At 48.3% G+C, this 18,594-nt stretch overlaps 1 protein-coding gene across 1 annotated transcript in view; it reads right to left on the bottom strand.

The window, feature by feature from the left end:
- The window catches only part of MCCC1 (methylcrotonyl-CoA carboxylase subunit 1), a 577,485-nt gene extending 560,210 nt beyond the window's left edge, over positions 1-17,275 (bottom strand). The window contains exons 1-3 of the mRNA XM_069618652.1: positions 17,141-17,275; positions 2,043-2,089; positions 1,571-1,710 (exon numbers count right to left, since the gene is read on the bottom strand). Of these exons, the coding sequence (XP_069474753.1) occupies positions 1,571-1,710; positions 2,043-2,089; positions 17,141-17,208 (255 nt within the window). The 5' untranslated portion in view covers positions 17,209-17,275. The remainder of the gene's footprint in view (positions 1-1,570; positions 1,711-2,042; positions 2,090-17,140) is intronic.
- Positions 17,276-18,594: the final 1,319 nt, after the last annotated feature.

Here is an 18,594-nt window from a genome sequence, read left to right as displayed (position 1 = left end):
CTGAATCGGCTAGCATAGTTCCCCACAGTCGCAGAAGCTGGGACCGGAATGGGACTGCTGTGCGACTGTACTTGCAGCCGTACTTCCGCGCTGGCGCTCTGCGCCAGTAAGTGCTTATGTGGCAGTGCTCCAACTCTTAAAGCTCCATGCTGCTTTTTCTCCAGAGCAGTATTCGGACACGTTCCACCACTGCCAAACAGGAACAGACTGCAATGTGACTGTACTTGCAGCCATACATCTGCCACTTCAGGTGCTATCCGCCTCCTCTGGCATCAAAATCTGCCTCCACCACCAGATTGTCTGCATCTACTTGATTATGCTGGGTGTCCTGCGTTTGTCGGGCTAAGCCTTCATAAGAGGCAGGTCTGCCATCCTAGAGTTACTGCAAGTCTTATGGGAGGGCCAGAGTTAGCCAGCGGAGCCTGTGCGGTCTTGTCTGCAGACACTTTATAGACACCATTAAGCGCGTTTACCATTTTTGATTGTAGTGCAATTTTCCCCAAGTGCACTTGAAGTACTTTCCAACCAAGGGGCCTGTCTTATGGTTGCACTAATGTGCCAAAACCCTGCTCCTGAGGGGGAGAGAAGGAATCCATCCACCCCCCCTTCCTCAAAACAACACACACACACACACACACACACACACACACACACACACACACACACACACACACACCCCCCACCCCCCCCAACCCCCCCCCCCCCCAAAAGATGTCCCATTTTGGAATTAATTTTCCCAAATGAGGGAAATATACTTTCTACACCATCTTCAACAGTATCTAAACCCAAATGCTTAAATGACCCCCCCACCCCACCCCACGTTAAAACGTGATAAGAAACCAAATCATTTTTGAATTGCTCAGCCTTAGCCCAGAGGTGCAATATAGTTGGCAAAATGAAGGGATGCTTGTTGGAGGACCCATCTCATTGCCAATTTATCTTCAACAGTTAAGGGTAGAACCTTGTACAGAGTATTGCGGATTTGCAACAATATCATATGGCAACATCTTTAATTAAATGAATGGGACACACAGCTTCAATTAGGTCGATAATTTCTCAAAAAATATTTAAATAAAACAATGTCACCCTGATTGCAATTGTGTGTAATTAACTATGTTTCTTGATCTCACAATCTGTCATTGGTCTTGAAGCTGCGATTAATAAAGTATGTAAAAAAAAAGATTGTCCACACATGCCAAGAATTGGGTAGCAATGTATGAAAAATATGTGTACACCCCTAAGTAGTTAATGGAAAGTCTTCCTTTTTGTAATGGCACAGAAAAGAGCCTCAGGCTTCAAATGTCCTAAGTCCCAAACGCTATCAGAAGAGACTCAGGCTTTGTAATTTGAGCTGAAACCAGCTTATGGCCAAATAGTAAGTCCAACTTCTTTACATTTGTTCCCTTCAACCTAGCACCAACCTCATGTACACCATCAAATGTAGATAAAGTAGTGCTGGGAACAATCTGCATGATGCAGGATAGATGATCCACGCACCTTTACCATATCTTCTTATCAGTGCTGAAAAGAAAAGAAAAAAATACGCTTACTAAACAAGCACAAGACCTACCATTTCTGTGTGCATGGAGTGTTTGTCTGCATCGCTGTAAACTGCTACCGACTGCACGCCCATCTTCTTAGCTGTCCTCATCACTCTGCATGCAATTTCTCCTCTGTTTGCGATGAGGACCTTCTCGATTTTTCGTCTTCCTAGTTTAAGATTCAGCACAGGACATGAAATCAATCACTTCCATAAAATAGTGGGTTACAATGTTTTTGGGACATACTGGGGATTTGCATTAATTCGTTTTTGTAATTGATGTAAAGTCTCCGGTAATCATTTAATTTTGCATAACTGTTTTACCGTGTCATTTTAATCAAAATAAGCTTACCTGCTACTTTTGTTTTGTGCCAATGTCAGATGTACAAATAAAATTTTGCTGCATCAAGGCGCGAGGAAAAATGACTAGCCACAGAGATCGGCAGAACAAACGTGTTATTAGGAATTTACTAAATGTAATATAGTCATAAAGATTAAGTACCTGTAGCTGATGCATAACTCATCGATTTGTGTCCCCATATACATTTCCTAAAAAGAAACAAAAAATACATACAATATTTATTTAATATACTTACAGCCGAAACGTCTTTGTATATACAACACACATTACAAACAGGAAATTCAATACATAAAAACATTTGATCATTGCTTGATTGTGGGACAGTACCATTATGAAATCCCCCTTCGACAATTCACCTAAAATCTCAATACATACATAATAAAATGTAACCATATGATATATATATAATTTGCATAATTTCCTTCTGATAACATTCTCCACAGGAGAGTCATATCAACAAAATGAACCATATTACTATAGGATTTCATGTTTATTTCTAATGGCATTCAGACTAACACAATAGAACATGATGTGCTCTGAGGATTCAATTTCTCGTAGCAGATAGGCGATTTAAAAAAGGTTACTGCCAAAATACTCATGAGATCAAACTCCAGGCGTAAATACTCCACTAGTAGTGCCTTAGGCATTCTAAACAATAGGCGCAGAATTTTACCTTCAAATTTAGCCAACTCCACCACCAGTTTATCTCCCCACACTTCCACACCGTACATCATGGAGGGCACAATTTTAGCAGAGTACAGAAGCAGAATGGTCTTAATGGAGCATCCTCGCTGGGGGGGGGGTGTCTACAGATCCATGTGACAGGTGGTGACTTCGTAGGGCTCCTGCTTATCCTTGAAGATCCTTAAGAAAAGACATATGCTATGTGGGCTACGAGATGTGCTCTGGGATCTGCAGATTCATGAATGGTGCGGGCACAACATGGTCATAATTTCATAACGGACAGCAGTATAAGCCAGAGGCCACAACCCAAAAAGAATCGCTACATCACAGCAACAAAGAAGCAAGATGGCGCCTGGACGAGAACAAAGGGCTGGGCCATCGAGCAATGGCAAAGTATGATGTGGAGTTGTGACGGGGTTACGGCCGTATCAGACTTCGTCCACTGGGACACCAAGCAGGGTAAAACAGCAGGAAGCGGACCTACAGAATAGCATTACCCCACTGAAACTGTGAAGCAGCCAGGTGATACGGAGTGAAGCAGAAAGGACCACAAAAGAGGTCCACGGAGTGAAGAAGATCGAGCAGGGGCCCCCAGCGCCGAGTGCCCTACGCGGAAAGTTACGGCAGGACAATGGGAGGTGCCCGGATGCTGCGTTTTGGATGAGAGAGCCGGGACACTTGTCAAACTGAATGCGCAGTTGCAGGTTGCGCATGCAACACGGTATACTGCAGGAGGGGCTAGAAGTACAATGGCAGCTGGAACCCGAATCGTGGTCCGCAGAAGGAGGCATGGAATGTGTTTATTGAGTATGGTAATTGAATTACAGTGTACATGGTTTGGGTGCTACAGTAGCAAGACCCGGCACAGAGCTTACAAAACTGGAAACGGACCACAGCGAAGGAAGCAGCGAAGCCCCACAGGCAGCGGTAACACAGTAAGCGCAACACACCGGGCTGGAACATCGAACAACTGACAGAGGAGCGTCTGTTCAGATCAGCACTGCAGGTAATACTGCGACCTGACCCAGCCGTAGAGGGCTATTGGAACGCACAGGCACCAGAGCGCTGGCATAGATGGGGAAAGGCATAGCCAAAAGTGTGTTTGCGCAGAGCAGCAGGAGTGTACCCTTTGGAAATAAATGCAATGAGAACATTAGACACTAAATAAAGCATCACAACACCCTGCACAGGATGACAAATACCGGGCCTCCCGGAACTTCCGAACTGGTCAAGTGAACAAAGGGGGACAAAACCCCATGAGCACAAATAAAAGCACTGTAGGTGATGAGACGGATGCCTGAAGCAAACGGACAAACAAGATTGGAAAACATTGCGGGTAGTTAGGACAAATAGAAACCGGACTGCGCACCCAGTGGCCATATGGCGAGGGTGGAGGCAGCACTGACAATTACTGCTACTGAGGTCCAAGTAGCATGTGGCAGCACGGCCCAGGCCAGAAAGAACATACTGATAACAAGAGACAGAGGTGCTCTTATCGGAGGTGGAAGGCTTGTAGCAAATGACCCACAGAAGTGCAGGGGAGCGTTGTGAGTACAAAGGGACCTATGCATTCAGTGATGCTCCAAGATAATACTGTGCAAGCAAAGTGTCTGGCACCAAGATGCGAGGGCTATGAGCAGGAAGTACAACGAGCAGGAAGTACATAGGAGTGTTCATAAGGCGGTTAAACATTACCTTTAGTGGGGCCCTGAAGCGCCAGCATGAGAGAACATACCTTGTACAAGACGTGACTCCGGGGGGGCAGTGCGCACAGAGTCAGGGACGGACACGCCAACACGAGGGCTTCTGGCTACTACGCTGTCATAGACCAGCAGTATACTGCACTGCCGACACAATTCAATAGCGCCACAGATATTGCAATGGTGTCTAAATCAACCAAGTCCAAAGGGAAACAGCCATCAATGGACATATTCACCAAGCCAGCGCAGGCGGAAGCTGCGAAGACAACGGGGCAAGACGCACACGGAGAAGAAGCCCCCAAACGTGGTGACCAACAGATCTTTGAGGCGATAGAGCTGAAATCGTCTCTAGAATTTAAAATAGATGCTGTGAGTACCGATGTGAATCTCCTGAGGTAGGACGTCTGAGCACTGGCGGAGCGTACAGGAGTACTGGAGAAAGTGGTGGAGGCTAACACGAGAATTTGTACCGTGAATTCCAAGGATGTTTCTGTGCTACAATAACAGGTGCGGAACCTGGAAAACAGGGCAGAGGAGGCGGAAGGACGGGCACGCAGAAACAACATGCGCATCGTTGGGCTCCCGGGAGGTGAGGAAAGCTCAGACCCGACTAATTTCATTGAAAACATGTTGCTGCAAGAGATAGGAGCAGGGTCACTTACCCAGGGGTTCACAGTGGAAAGGGTGCACAGGGCTCTGACGAGAAGACCACCGGCCGGAGCTCCGCCACGGCCTATCATCGCCAAGATACTAACTATAAAAAAAAGGGAGAGGATCCTGGAACATTTTCGGAAAGGAGGAACGATAAACAGAGCATTTGCGACTATCACAGCGTACCCGGATTACACTTTCTTGGTGCAGAGGCAGAGATTGAGCTACATGTCGGTCAAGAGGAGGTTACGTGTGGCTGGCTTGAAATACCTGCTGCTATACCCGGTGAAGTTGAAGGTTTTCCATAAGGATCGAGCGGTTTTCTTTGAGACTCCAGAAGATGCGACTTCATAGATGGACACTTTGAATTTCCCCTCAGAGGCAGATGAGCAGGTGAAGAGCAGCAGTGACAATTGAACTGCACTCCGAAGGTGATATATATTTGAAATAATTAAAGACTATTGACTACCGCTGAGACTAATAACATAGCAGTTAGGAAATGTATAGTGATTTATGATTGGCTATATGCAGGAGCACTGGTACCGCTAAGATCTAGATGACGCCAGAACCACTATCACCCCATTAGATTAGGTTAGGAAGCATACTGGTAGCTTTGTATACTCCTGCTTCCCCCCTGAATGCTGGGTGGAAGCTGGAATTGGAGTGAGATGCAGGGATGCCTGAGCTTCAGATTTGAAGCTGGGCAAAAGTTGGGGATAGTTGGATTGCAGGAGAAGGGGGGCAGGAGGGGAGAGTTGGGGTAGTTCGAGGGAAGTTGGCCTACAGACAATCACAGCAGGGAGAAGGTAGAAAGGAATTTGGGAGGGAGAGGATGGCGGGATATAAAGGAGATGGGTGAAAGCAAGATCGCAACCTGGAATGTTAGAGGGCTGAACAGCTATATCAAAAGGAATAGAGAAATGGTATATTTGAAATGACAGAAAATAGATATAGCTCTTTTGCAAGAGACACATTTGACCAGAGACAGACAAGACACCCAGGAGTGACATTAGGTTCCACATACTCAGCGTATGCTAGGGGGGGTATTGATATGGGTGGAGCCGACTGTTCCGTTTAAGGTTCTTCAGACCTACTTAGATACACATGTAGGATGATCATATTGGGGGGGAGGGTGGAAAACAGAGACATATGCATTATCAACACATATGCACGGAATAAAGACACAGCAGCATATTTTAGATACTTGTATGCTAAGATTAGCCCTTATAGAGATGGAGCGCTAGTATGTGGTGGTGGATTTTAACTGTACGCTGAACCGGTGGTAGACAGGTCAGATGGGAAATTTGTTCTCCCAGAACAGGCTGCGAAGGCCTTGAATACATTGCTACACACATTTAAATTGGAAGACGTGTGGAGAACACTGCATCAGCAAGAACGCTTGTACTCACAATATAACGCTCCCACAAATCTATATACAAGATTGGAATACATGTTGGTGGGGGGGGGAATGTTGAGGGAGTTCACACAGGTGGAATACAAAGCCAGAGTCCTCTCGGATCACGCTCCTTTGGTTGTCACTTGTCAGGCTCCACGAGCTAAGATTCCTACTTGGAGACTTGGAGTAGAGGAGCTCAGAGGCACCGGGTTTCGGGAGAGCCTGAGGAAGGAGGTGAAAGAATACTTTCAGCACAACACTGGCTTTCAGCACAACACTGGAAGTTTACCATCGGTGAGCACATTATGGGAAGCGTTTAAAGTGGTTGTTAGGGGGGTGGGCATATCACAGTCGAAGGGGATGCAAGATGTTATTTTATGTGAATTGCAGGGGGTGGAAGACAGATTAGAGGCTATAGCGCGAAAGGGGGAGAAGTCCCTGGCAGAAGCACAGGAGGTGGCCCGTCTACAGCAGGAATGCCGGAAACACTGGAACAGGCTAGGTAATCTAAGTTACAGGAGATATATAGAGAGAGACAACACGCAGAAGGGGACAAACCCAGGCGATGGTTAGCTTGGCTCTACAAAAGCGAGAATAAGCGGGAAGCGATTAGAGCAGTGGCTGGATTAGACAGAATTGTATGAGGCACAAGAAGGTTTGAATAAATGCTTTTGGGAATATTATAAGAGATTATATGAGGAAAGCTCAGGTGTGATGTAGCAGAAATACAGGAAGCTCTGTCTGAGATTAAGTTGCCCAAACTAAGCATGGAAGATAAGGACAGACTAGAAGCCCCCATTACGATTGAGGAACTAGAGAACGTGATGAAAGAGTTGCCGACCGGCAAAGTCCCAAGGACGGACGGGCTCCCCAACAAATTTTACAAAGAGTATAAGTCTGATCTCCTGGCGCCACTGCTGGAAATGTTCAATGAATCACTGGAAACGGGCAGGTTGCCCGGATGCTTGAGAGAATCATTGATAGTCCCCCTGTTGAAACCCAATAAGCCGGATACGGACTGTGACTCGTATAGACCCCTGTCGTTATTAAATCAGGATGGGAAGATATTAACAGCGCTTATGGCACTCGGACTCCGGCCGCTCATTGCCAAGCTGATACACCCAGATCCAACGGGATATGTTCCACATAGGAATATTATAGGTAACTTGCGTAGATTACACCACGTTTAAGATTGCACTCAAGCTGGCACCAAACAATATGTGGTGGCATCACTAGATGCAGTTAAGGCGCTTGATTCAGTTAGATGGCCATGGTTGTTGGCGGTATTAGAAGGGTTTGGTATGGGGCCAACATACATTAATTGGGTGCGATTGCTTTATAATGAACCAGTAGCTAGGGTGAAAACAGGCACAACAATCTCAGAACAGCCGGAGAGCAGGCTGCCAGTGCTGCCGATAAAGTGGAAATTAGACACGTTGTGCTATTCGGGGGTAAACATTTATCATGATCCTCAGATAGAGCACCACAGAACACTGTAAGGACATTGAATGGGATGTAAAACTCCATATCTTTCTGGGCTAGATTACCACTGTCTATGATGGGGCGGCAGCATTGCTGAAGATGGTAGTGCTACCGAAACTGCTCCACTTCACAAATATGCTGTTTGCAATCCCAAGATTGTTTTCAATAGACTACACAGTATATGTAGGGGCTTCCTATGGCGCAATTCCATAAGCAGGGTGGCACTTTGGAAACTTCAGAATGAGTATGATTTAGGGGCAATTAAGCTGCCTAACTTTGAGGTATATTTTGTTGCCAGTCAGTTGCAATTCGTAGCAAAGTGGTTATCGGACAAACAAACACACAAGTCACGATTTCTACACATTATGGGGGCGCCATTTTCCCAGAGAGAAATTATATGGATGGCGCACTCTCACACAATTCAGTTCTCTTACCCAGGTTGATGAGATTGGGGTGTGGGATTTGGCGCATGGCCTGTCAACTGATGGGGGGGAGTAACACCATATTCCCCGCAGATTCCACTTATGGCATTAGAGGAAGTGAGTGACCAATGGCGGTTGAATATCCAGAAATACTGGGAACCGAACAGGATAGCTACGATAGGGGATGTGATTAAGGAGGGGGTTCCTAAAGAATTTGGGGACCTGAAAGAGGAGGCAGGAGTACACCCAGGTCATTCTTGTCTGCTGCGAATAATTCTGCGTAGATGGCCCGAGGTCGACAACCAGATGAAACAATGGAGACGTTTTATGATGTGTCAGAAGGTGGGCATGAAGTCTTGAGGATTTACGAGTTGCTAATGTCTAGGGTGGGGAAGGAGTGGATTCAGACGAGACGGCAGTGGGAGGCAGATTTGGGAGAGCCAATGTCAGATGCAATGTGGAGGAGAGCTATGGTGTACCACAAAAAGGTATCTAGGAATGCAAGGCTTCAGCAGATTCAAATTGTATATTACCCACAGGGCGTATTTGACTGAACAGAATATCAAGGTTTGGCCAGGGAGCGATACAAACTTGCCCGAAATGTGGGGAGGTAGATGCAGATTTGATTCATATGTTCTGAGCCTGTATAGAGGTTGCCAGATTTTGGGAGGAAGTAGCTCAAACATTAGCGAAAGTAGGTTTCACATTGGACACTGGATCCCCCCTGGCTTGTTTACCCTTTAAAGCCCCTCAATTTTTTTTCCCTTTACCCCTCAAAAACATGCATTTGATGCATATTTTTACAATGGAATGTCCATCGATGGATATACTAGAACTGATGTCTAATAGGCTGGGATGAGGGTGGTGGGAATTTGGGGGTATTAGGGAATAAATAGACGAAGTAGTAATGTAACATGTGGTCTGATGTGATACAATGTCTGTAAGGTTGCTGGTTCTACTGGAAATAAAACATTATTTACAACAACAACAAAAAATGGAGCATCCTCCCTGCCGGCTAATAATAGGCTCAGAGCGCATGCAATCCTCATACAATGTACCCGATTCTCCTCCCTGTGAGGTGTCTATTTGAACTTATTATCGATATACACGCCCAAATACTTTAGCATTCAACAGTTTCAATGGGTTTCTGGACAATCGTCCACACAAATTTAGGGTGAAGATGCTTTCCCCCCACCCCCATAAAGCCATAGTTTTTGTTTTTCCAATGCTAATACGTAGTCCATCAACCCTGGCCTATTCATCCAACGTGTCAAGCATTTTTTATGCCCTTTTGGGGTATAATCTAGATGTCAAGGAGTTCCCCTCTTCGCACCTGAGTTCGATCTTTGCTGGATTTCTTGGTTGATGCCTTCTTGCGAACTGATCGAGTCTTGAATAAAGCTGCACGAGTCTCTTCCGACTCCAGCGTGCGTTCAAGGTTCCGGGATGCATGGATCCAGGAGTCCGGGAAAGTAACAGGGTGCACAACAAGCACACGAGTCCAGTAATCAAGAAAGGAAGGAAAGGGACTAGGATGGGGTAAGCTCGAAGAAGCAAAGGATACAATACCGCGAGCTACGGAGCACACATCTGGTTGCTACTTCGCAATAGCATTGAGACGCGCAGTGCCGCAGGGGTGTGGCACATTTATGGGACGTACAATGTCCGCCGTGAAAGCTGGTGCGAGGCGCGTCATGTGATACGGCCATATTGGAAAAAACAATGAATACAAGCCCTGTCGCGATAAGGACCAGGAAGTCCAGAAGGGGTGTGTGCTGTGTGTCATGACAGCATGCCTCCTCCGAAAACCTGTTCCACCAGGTTTGCCCAGGTGTATAAGGTGAAATCTTCTGAGTAGTCGAGGGGCCTTGAGATTAGAAAGTGGCTCCCAGGTTCTTTCACTAGGAGGATATCCTTTCCATTCAACCAGGTATTGAAGCTAACCCCATTTATACCTGGAATCACATATTCGGGGTACTTCATACTCCAATTGGTTGTCGACCAGTAGAGGAGGAGGTCGGCAGGATTTCCGGGAGGATTGGTTGTAGGGTTTTAATAAGGATGTGTGGAATACTGGGTGAATTCTCTTCCAAGAGTCTGGTAGTCTAATCCGGTATGAAACTGGATTGATAATTTCCTTGATGGGGAATGGACCATAGTACCGAGGGGCCAACTTGTTTGGCCGTAGATGCGGGGGTAGTAATTTCGAAGACAACCAGACCAGATCATCGATAGCATAAGAAGGACCTGGTCTCCTTTTTAAATCTGCATACCTCTTAGTCTATTTTCTGGCCCTCTCTACGTTTTCTTTGGCCTCCTGGTGAACGTTGATGAGGGTTTCTATCCAGGAGTCGACAGTAGGTACTGGTGTAGGATGAGGGAGAACAGAGGGGAGAACCGATGGATGGAAACCTTGGCTACAAGGTGCTGTGCCCCCCTTGCCTCTTTTATCCCAAGATCATGTCTTACTGTCATCTTCACAAGGATCTAATCCTCCCTACTCTTAGTTAGTTCTCTGGCAGTTCTGGTCCTCTTTGGCACACCATTTAGATGTGGGCAGGATGGTGAAGTTGTATTTGGCTATGACTGCAAGCTACAGGAAACTGGAGCTGTTATTTGTCACTTTCTGTCCGGCACATGCCTGTTGGCAGCCATCTAGAGCTATTCTGACTATGTGATAAAAAACAGTAATTACAATAGTATATAAACATTCTAATCTACGCCCTCCTGAATCTTTGCAGGGTAGGTCCACCTGTGCTCAGTCAGCCTGCTAGGCTGCCTTTTAGGGTGTCCCAGTGTGGAATATCTAGAGGGCTACCACGTGGGTTTGCCCTGAGATTTTTTATCTCAGGCTATAAATGGTACGTTGGTCTTCCGAGATAGTCTTTTGGTTCAGCAGTGGTGTCTTCTGCCAGATGTTACGGAGTCACGTGTGGGGATACACATGCGTGAAGGCAGTGTGGCCGTCGCGCATGCGCAGTTAATAAAGGGGACGCCCGTGTTCGGCAGTAGCCGCCGGGAACCCGTAATGAACAGACCTGTGTCCGAGTGCTTCGTAAGGTACGGGGTGCTGGGCTCGATTACGGAGGGGACCCTGGGCGAATACTACGCTGTCACATTAGCAACGTGGACGCCGCTGAGTGGGGAAGAGACGCTGCAAGAGCAAGACTGGATTTGGGAGCATTTTCTCGATGCCCACTAGATGCGTCACCCGCGCAGTGCACGTGTGACCGCCATCATGTGTGCCTGATGGTTGCGGCGTCTCACAGGGTGCTCGTGCTCCGGTGCTCCGTCCAGGGCAATTTTTTGAGCGTTTCCAGGTAATTTTTGACATAACTAGACAGTTTCCAGGACTTTCTTCAACAACAAAAAAATTAAATACAAGATCACTGTCTGATCTCCTTACATCCTTCTCCTCTGCAAGTTGGAAGGTGTGCTGGACTGGCATGTGGGGAGGCCCAAATGTAAGAATACATCTATGAAGCAGACACCATCCTCTTCCCTAGTACAGTGACATTTTTCTATGCCCTCATCCCCGCTCATCACGCCAAGAGTGAGGCACGCCCTGCTCAGTGCCTTGTGAGCCACAGCTATGCCAGGACCTGCTGTTGCTTCCGGAAACCTTCGCCTCTGCGGACTTGCGGCCTCCAAGTGTATGAGAGGTGCCTGTGCGGTCCTCAGCTATGAACAACAATGGGGATGGCACCCAAGGGGCTGTGGCTCTGCCTCCAGTTGTTGCGCAGCCTCCTGTCAGGCCGATGCCCAGACAACAGGGCCCGCTGGCTCCCATGTCAGAATTTGATATGTCGGGCCCTCCATTGAAACTGGGTCCGAAGTGGCTCTTGTGGATCAAGAAACTGGAAATGTATTTTAGGGCCAGTGGGGAGACGGAAGATGATGTGAAGATAGCGAAACTGCTGTATGCTGCAGGTTCTGAAGTTAATCGTGTCTTCGAGTCGCTGAACTCAACGGCTGTCACCTACCAGGCTGTGAAGGACACCGTCAAGGCACATTTCCTTCCCCTGGCCAACCAAGAGTTCGATCGCTTTGTGAAGTGCAGCGAGAGGCAACAGGACAACGAGTCTCACAATCATTTCTTTGGGAGACTGCGACACCTGGCTAGAACGTGCCAGTGGAAGAATGAAGAGGGGATGGTCCGGAATCAGCTCATCCAAGGCTGTAGTTCCGGGAACCTGGCCTCACTTTGGCGCTAATCCTCGACATAGGCAGGTCCTATGACCTGGCAGACAACCACGCCACCATGATGGACGCTGCAGACAAGTCGGGAAAGGGGGAAGAGGCCTATGCCATTGAACGAACAGTGAACAATGGCCCGTCCCAGAAGAAAACTGATTTACCACAGCAATACCCAAAGTGTGGGAACGACCTTACACACTCCAACGAATGCCCCGCAAAAGGGAGGGTGTGTGGGCGTTGTGGGACCGCAGAACATTTTGCTAGAATATGCCGGGCGGGAAATCCAGTGCCTATCCCACGAGGTCTGAGTAGATCGAGCAATATATGCCAACACAAAAAACAAAGAAATGTGGCTGCGGTGTAACAGGAGTTCCAGGAGCTAGAGATCGTGTAGGAGGAAGAAGAAGTATTCTTCATATCGAACATTGATTCCAAAGCCAATAAGCGAAGGCAGCCCACGTGTGTGATGGACATTTGTGAGACTCCTACCCCATTGTTAATCGACACAGGTGCATCAGTCTGTGTGATGGCCACACGGCACAATGAGGCATTGCCGGGACCACCAGCGCTGGCTGAAACCAAAGTGAAAATCTATTAATTCGGTGGGGTTCAGCCTCTTCCATTCCAGGGGGCGTTTACTGCAGCTGTCACTCACACAGATCATTCTATCAAGGCGAAATTCTTTGTGACCGACGTCAGCCCACATTCGTCCTGAGTTGCACCGTGTCTGAGGCACTCGACATTGTGCACTTTGCACTCTCTGTGTACAAAGCAGACATCCAAGAAATTACCAACAGATCTGCGGATCTCTTTCAAGGAGTAAGTAAGCTGAAAGGGGAACCGGTCAAATTACATATAGATAAGTCAGTGCGCCCAACGGCGCTGAAGCACAGACGCATACCATTCCACCTACCAGTGCAAGTGGAGCAGGAGCTGCAAACTCTTGTGGATCTACACATTTTCCAAAAGATTGATGGCCCGACACCATGGGTGTCGCCCATCATTGTGGCGGCCAAGCCAAAGCAGCCGGGAGCTGTACGCATTTGCGTGGACATGAGGCTACCCAACCTGACCATCAAGAGGGAACGCCACTTGACACCAAAGCTCGATGATGTGGTAGGTGAGCTGCAGGGAGCCAAAGAGTTCTCAAAGCTTGATTTGCGCTTGGGGTATCACCAGCTTCAGTTGCACCCGGACTCCCAATATATTACCACATTCACCAACCACAATGGCCTGTATCAGTACAAACGGTTGAGTTTTGGGATCTCCGTAGCTGCTGAGTTCTTCCAGAACGTCATCAGGGGTGCCCTTGCGGGATTGGAGGGTGTAATCAATCTCAGTGACGATATCCTGGTGTATGCAACGTCCGAAACAGAGCACATGGTCAGGCTCGAGAAGGCATTGAAGAGAATCTGTGATCTGGGTCTGACGTAACATCGTGAAAAAAATGTTGTTCCTGAAGGGGAGCATTGAATTCTTCGGGTTCATTTTCCACTCCGGGGGGGATCTCACCTGACCCACAGAAGGTGAAGGACATACGTCAATGCCTCCGAGGTGCAGAGCTTCCTAGGGATGGATAATTATTGTGGGAGGTTCATCAAAAACCTGGCAGTCAATGTGGGACTGTGAGGACTTTGTCTGACAAGTGATTGATGCGGCCATGCCAATAGCTCGTACACTGACTGAACTGGCCGAGGCCTCACAGGCCGATGGACGTTTCCAACTTGTCCAAACGCCATAGACAGTGTGGACTGGAAATCGGCACTGGCAGACATGTCCCAGAGGGAAAAGGCCACTCAGCAAGATCTGCAGAGATTGTGGCGAGCATGACGCGAGTTGTCCAAGTCAGATGAAGGCCTGTTACGGCGAGGGAGACAGATGGTGGTTCCAAGAAGGCTGGTGGAAATAGTACTGGAGCTTGCACAGAGTGGCTATCAGGGCACGGCCAAGACTAAGGCAAGACTGAGAGCCAAAGTTTGGTTCTCTGACCTTGAGAGGAGGGTTGATGAATATGTTCACCAATGCCTCTGGTGTCAATTAGCCATGCCAGTGAGCAAAGAACCGTGCATTGAATCGATTGAAAGTGACTCCCAGCTAGCCTAGAGTAAAATGGGGAGGTGGAGCGGTTCATGCAGACCCTCAACAAGATATTTCGGATCTCCCAGGGCCAGGGAGGGGAATTGAGATGAACTCTGTACCAGTTCCTGCATGGGTATCGATCAACACCCCATCAGTCCACGGGAGTGGCCCCAGCAGAGGCCCTGTTCAACCGATGCCTGAGGGGGTTGCTACCCAAGACCGAGGGCCGGCCGCCCGGGGTAATCGATGACCAAAGACACTGGAGGACCGGCAGGTGTGCAATGAGAGTGAGAATGCCAGGAGACGGTTGAAGTCTGCGGATATTGAAGTAGGAGATACTGTCCTAGTGAGGAACCGGAAACCAGAGGGTAAACTGTCCCTAAACTACGAGCTTACCCCCATGGTGGTAACCCATGTCAACGGGTCCATGGTGACGGCATCCGACCAACGGTGAACGGTCACGAGAAATTCCTGTTTCTTCAAGAAGGTGAACGCCCGTGGTCCATGGGAAGAATCGGCTGCAGGAGGGCTAGAGCCTCAGTGAGTGGGCCGGGACCTGAAGAGGATTCCAGAGACCCTGAACTAGAAGTACCTAGCCAGGACCCCGGCTGGGAGGAAGGACTCTACCACCGTCGCGAAGGCCGGAGATGTCCGACCAGGTTCAAGGACTACATTCTGGACCCGAGTTAATGAGGACCAGAATGGGACACGTTGGGACTTGAGTGAGTTTAGTGTATTATGTACCTGTTCAAAATGTCATACTGACAGCAAGTTTATGCAAGTTATGCACATGTAGTTTGTTATGAAAAAATAGGAATGTTACGGAGTCACGTGTGGGGGTATGCATGTGTGACGGCAGGGTGGCTGCCGCGCATGTGCAGTTAATAAAGGGGTCGACCGTGTGCGGCAGCAGCTGCCGGGAACCCGTAATGAGCAGACCTGTGTCCGAGTGCTTCTTAAGGTACGGGGGCTGGGCCGGATTACAGAGGGGACCCGGGGCGAATACTACCCTGTAACACCAATGACTAAAAATGTTTTTGATTAAACGTGGGTGTGTTGCACTGCATCTGTGTAGCACACATGCTAACCCTCCCGATTTAGGTGTGAGACTCCCAACTTTTCAATGAAAAATCTTGCTATTTTTCACATTCTCCCACCTAAATTAATTCCAGTACCAATGCATTCCTATGGGAATTACATCTTCCAATTTATCAAACAAAATCTCCCTCCCAGGTGCGTCGGAATGTTGGCATGTGTGTGTAGTTACCGGTGTGTCCACACAGTGTTAAGGACTAGAACGAAGAAGAGTGATGAGGGGGTAATGTTCTGATAGTTTACCTACAATCCCATTACTATGAGTCCTTCTCTTCTTTACCCAGTCCATGAACCCCAACATTCCCTGGAGGTAATTGGGAAGGTCTGCTGCTTTTGTATAGGGCAGGATGAGGGTTGGTGGGGAAGGCCCTTAAACCCTCTCCATTTCAGCAGAGGGGCTTGAGAGATACTGGGAATTCCTGTCTTTAGTGGAACAAGGAAGAGAAGGACTCAGTAATGGAGCGTCCACAAACCATTTTTTAACAGCATTGTAATGGCCTGTCAATGATGACACCAAGCCAGTGGTTGTGTTTATGTGCCTTTATTTTACTTTAGCACAAATGCTGTTAACACATAACAATGACCTTCCAACATACACTACTATATCTATTGAAGTAAGTGATAAAGACCTCTTGTGGTTTCTATGCTCAGGAAGTCTTTATTGTTTAAGCAGGAGGTTGTGAGGCAGCTTCCTGCTCTGCTGCCTGCCTGCTCAGAATGCTGCGAGCAGCACTTCCCTTGGACTTCCTTCGGACCTCTGAAGGTCCTTTACTCTACAAGCATTTTATGATATTTTTCTATTTCATCATGGGGAGGTTCAAAACGTGTGCTCTTTCAGTTGTTGTATTATGATCATAAAAAGCCCACATGCTGCTTTCAGAAAGCACATTACACCAGCCTCCCTCTTGCTCATCCCAGTGCTTATAACACGAGGACCCAATTGCTTTACACCCTAAAGAACATAACCATAATGCCCCTTGCAAGCCTGCTATGTGTCCTGAAACAGACAGTAAGGAGAAACGAAAATGTAAGGGACCACAAACGGATAAGGGACTCCAAGTAACTCTGTCCGAGATTCATCAGTGCCGACTGGACTACAGTGCACCAATACTAAATCGGCACCAGCCTAAGCACATAACGAGACAACTATCCCAAACATCTGCACCGCTCCATGAATAACAAATGGCATAAAAGAAAATCATACATTCGTTTAAAAAAAATAGATGTCTTTATTTTTGGTGACATTGTAATTTATTGGTGTCACATAATCACATTAATGCCTGGCAAACACAATATGGGACAGAGCTGACAAGAGTGGGCCGCTCCCCAAAGAAGGCCGAGATTGGCTGCAAAGAAGCAAGCAACCACGTGCTTGGTGTAGTCTAGCTCTTCATTGCACGTAGGGGTCAGTAGTAAGTCAATGTCAGTAGCACTGGCAGGATCGCTGCACACAAACGCGGGGGTCGAATAGTATTCATAACCCATCTTCCCGATGCTGTACGGGTTCACCCCCTAGACAAGGGAGACACTTACCGGTGCTGTTTCAGCAAAGCAGGAACGCTCGGCAACTTTCCTCCCCTCACAAGGACTATAGCTGACATCTTTCCTGCTTTAGAATCAAGTCACGTGATTACACATGGTAGCGACTACTTCCCATCAGAGAAACGGACCATAGCAACGGCCCGCCCACTCTTATTCACGTGACGTGTTACGTCATCATTTTGATTTTTCCGGCGCAATGAACCGGTTCCGGAGCAATTTTAGTGAGCGTTGAGCGGGATTCTTGGAGGCTGTAGGTCCAAGACGGGTATTTTCTTCGGCATGCAAGACCCTAGAGTGTTCGACTTCGCTTGTGCCTCGTCACTTTTCTGAGCGGGAACCGGGAAGGCACTGCCTGCAAGAGCAGCAGCAATCCGTCTGCTATTGGCTGTCTTTGAATACTATTTGTATTTTCTTCGGGAAACCTTGAACTTTCCTGCAAGACTCCAGGTTGAGACGAGACGGGGAGAGGAACATCACATTTACTTTACAAATCATGTTCAGCTTAGTTCTGGAGGGATAGGGACACAGTGGTGTGGGTCTGGAGGGAGGGATAGGGCACGGTGGTGTGGATCTGGAGGGATAGGGACACATCGGTGTGGGTCTGGATGGAAGGATAGGGACACAGTGGTGTTGGTCTGGAGGGAGGGTTGGGTGTACAGTGGTGTGGTTCGGGAGGGATAGGGGTACAGTGGTGTGGGTTGGGAGCTTAGGGACACAGTGGTGTGGATCTGGAGGGAGGGATAGGGACACAGTGGTGTCTGTCTGGATGGACGGATAGTGACACAGTTGTGTGGGTCTGGAGGGAAGGTTGTGCTACAGTGGTGTGGGTTGGGAGGGATAGGTACACAGTGGTGTGGGTCTGGAGGGGGGTTGGTGCACATTGGTGTGGGTCTGGACGGAGGATTGGGGTACAGTGGTGTGGGTCTGGAAGGAGGGATGTCGACACTGGTGTGGGTCTGGAGGCAGTGTTGGGGTCCTATTGGTGTGGGTCTGGAGGGAGGGATGGTGGGGTCTGCAGTGGAGGGGGGCACATTGGTGTTGGTCTGAAACCGGTGTGGGGCATCTGTTGGTCTGGAGGGTGGCATGGGGCATGTTGGTGTGGGTCCGGAGGGAGGGGATAAGGGCATGTTTGGTGGGAGGGGTGGGGGACATTGGTCTGTGTCTGGGGGAGGGATGGTTCATCTAGGTGTGGGTCTGGATGGCAGGATGGGGCATCTTGCTGTGGATGGTGGGATCTTGGTGGGTCTGCAATGGGTGGTGGCACATTGGTGTCGGTCTGGAACAGGTATGGGGCATCTGTTGGTCTGGAGGGTGGATTGGGGCATCCTGGTGTGGGTGCGATGGGGACATCTGTGCATCTGGAGGGTGGGATGGGGCATCTTGGTGTGGCTCTGGAGGTAGGGATGGGGAATATTCGTGTGGGTCTGAGAAGGGGGGATGTGGCA

The sequence above is a fragment of the Ambystoma mexicanum genome, chromosome 10 (genome assembly GCF_040938575.1).
Source record: "Ambystoma mexicanum isolate Mex_15411 chromosome 10, UKY_AmexF1_1, whole genome shotgun sequence".
Lineage (NCBI taxonomy): Eukaryota > Metazoa > Chordata > Amphibia > Caudata > Ambystomatidae > Ambystoma > Ambystoma mexicanum.
This window is presented reverse-complemented; position numbering and strand designations above follow the sequence as displayed.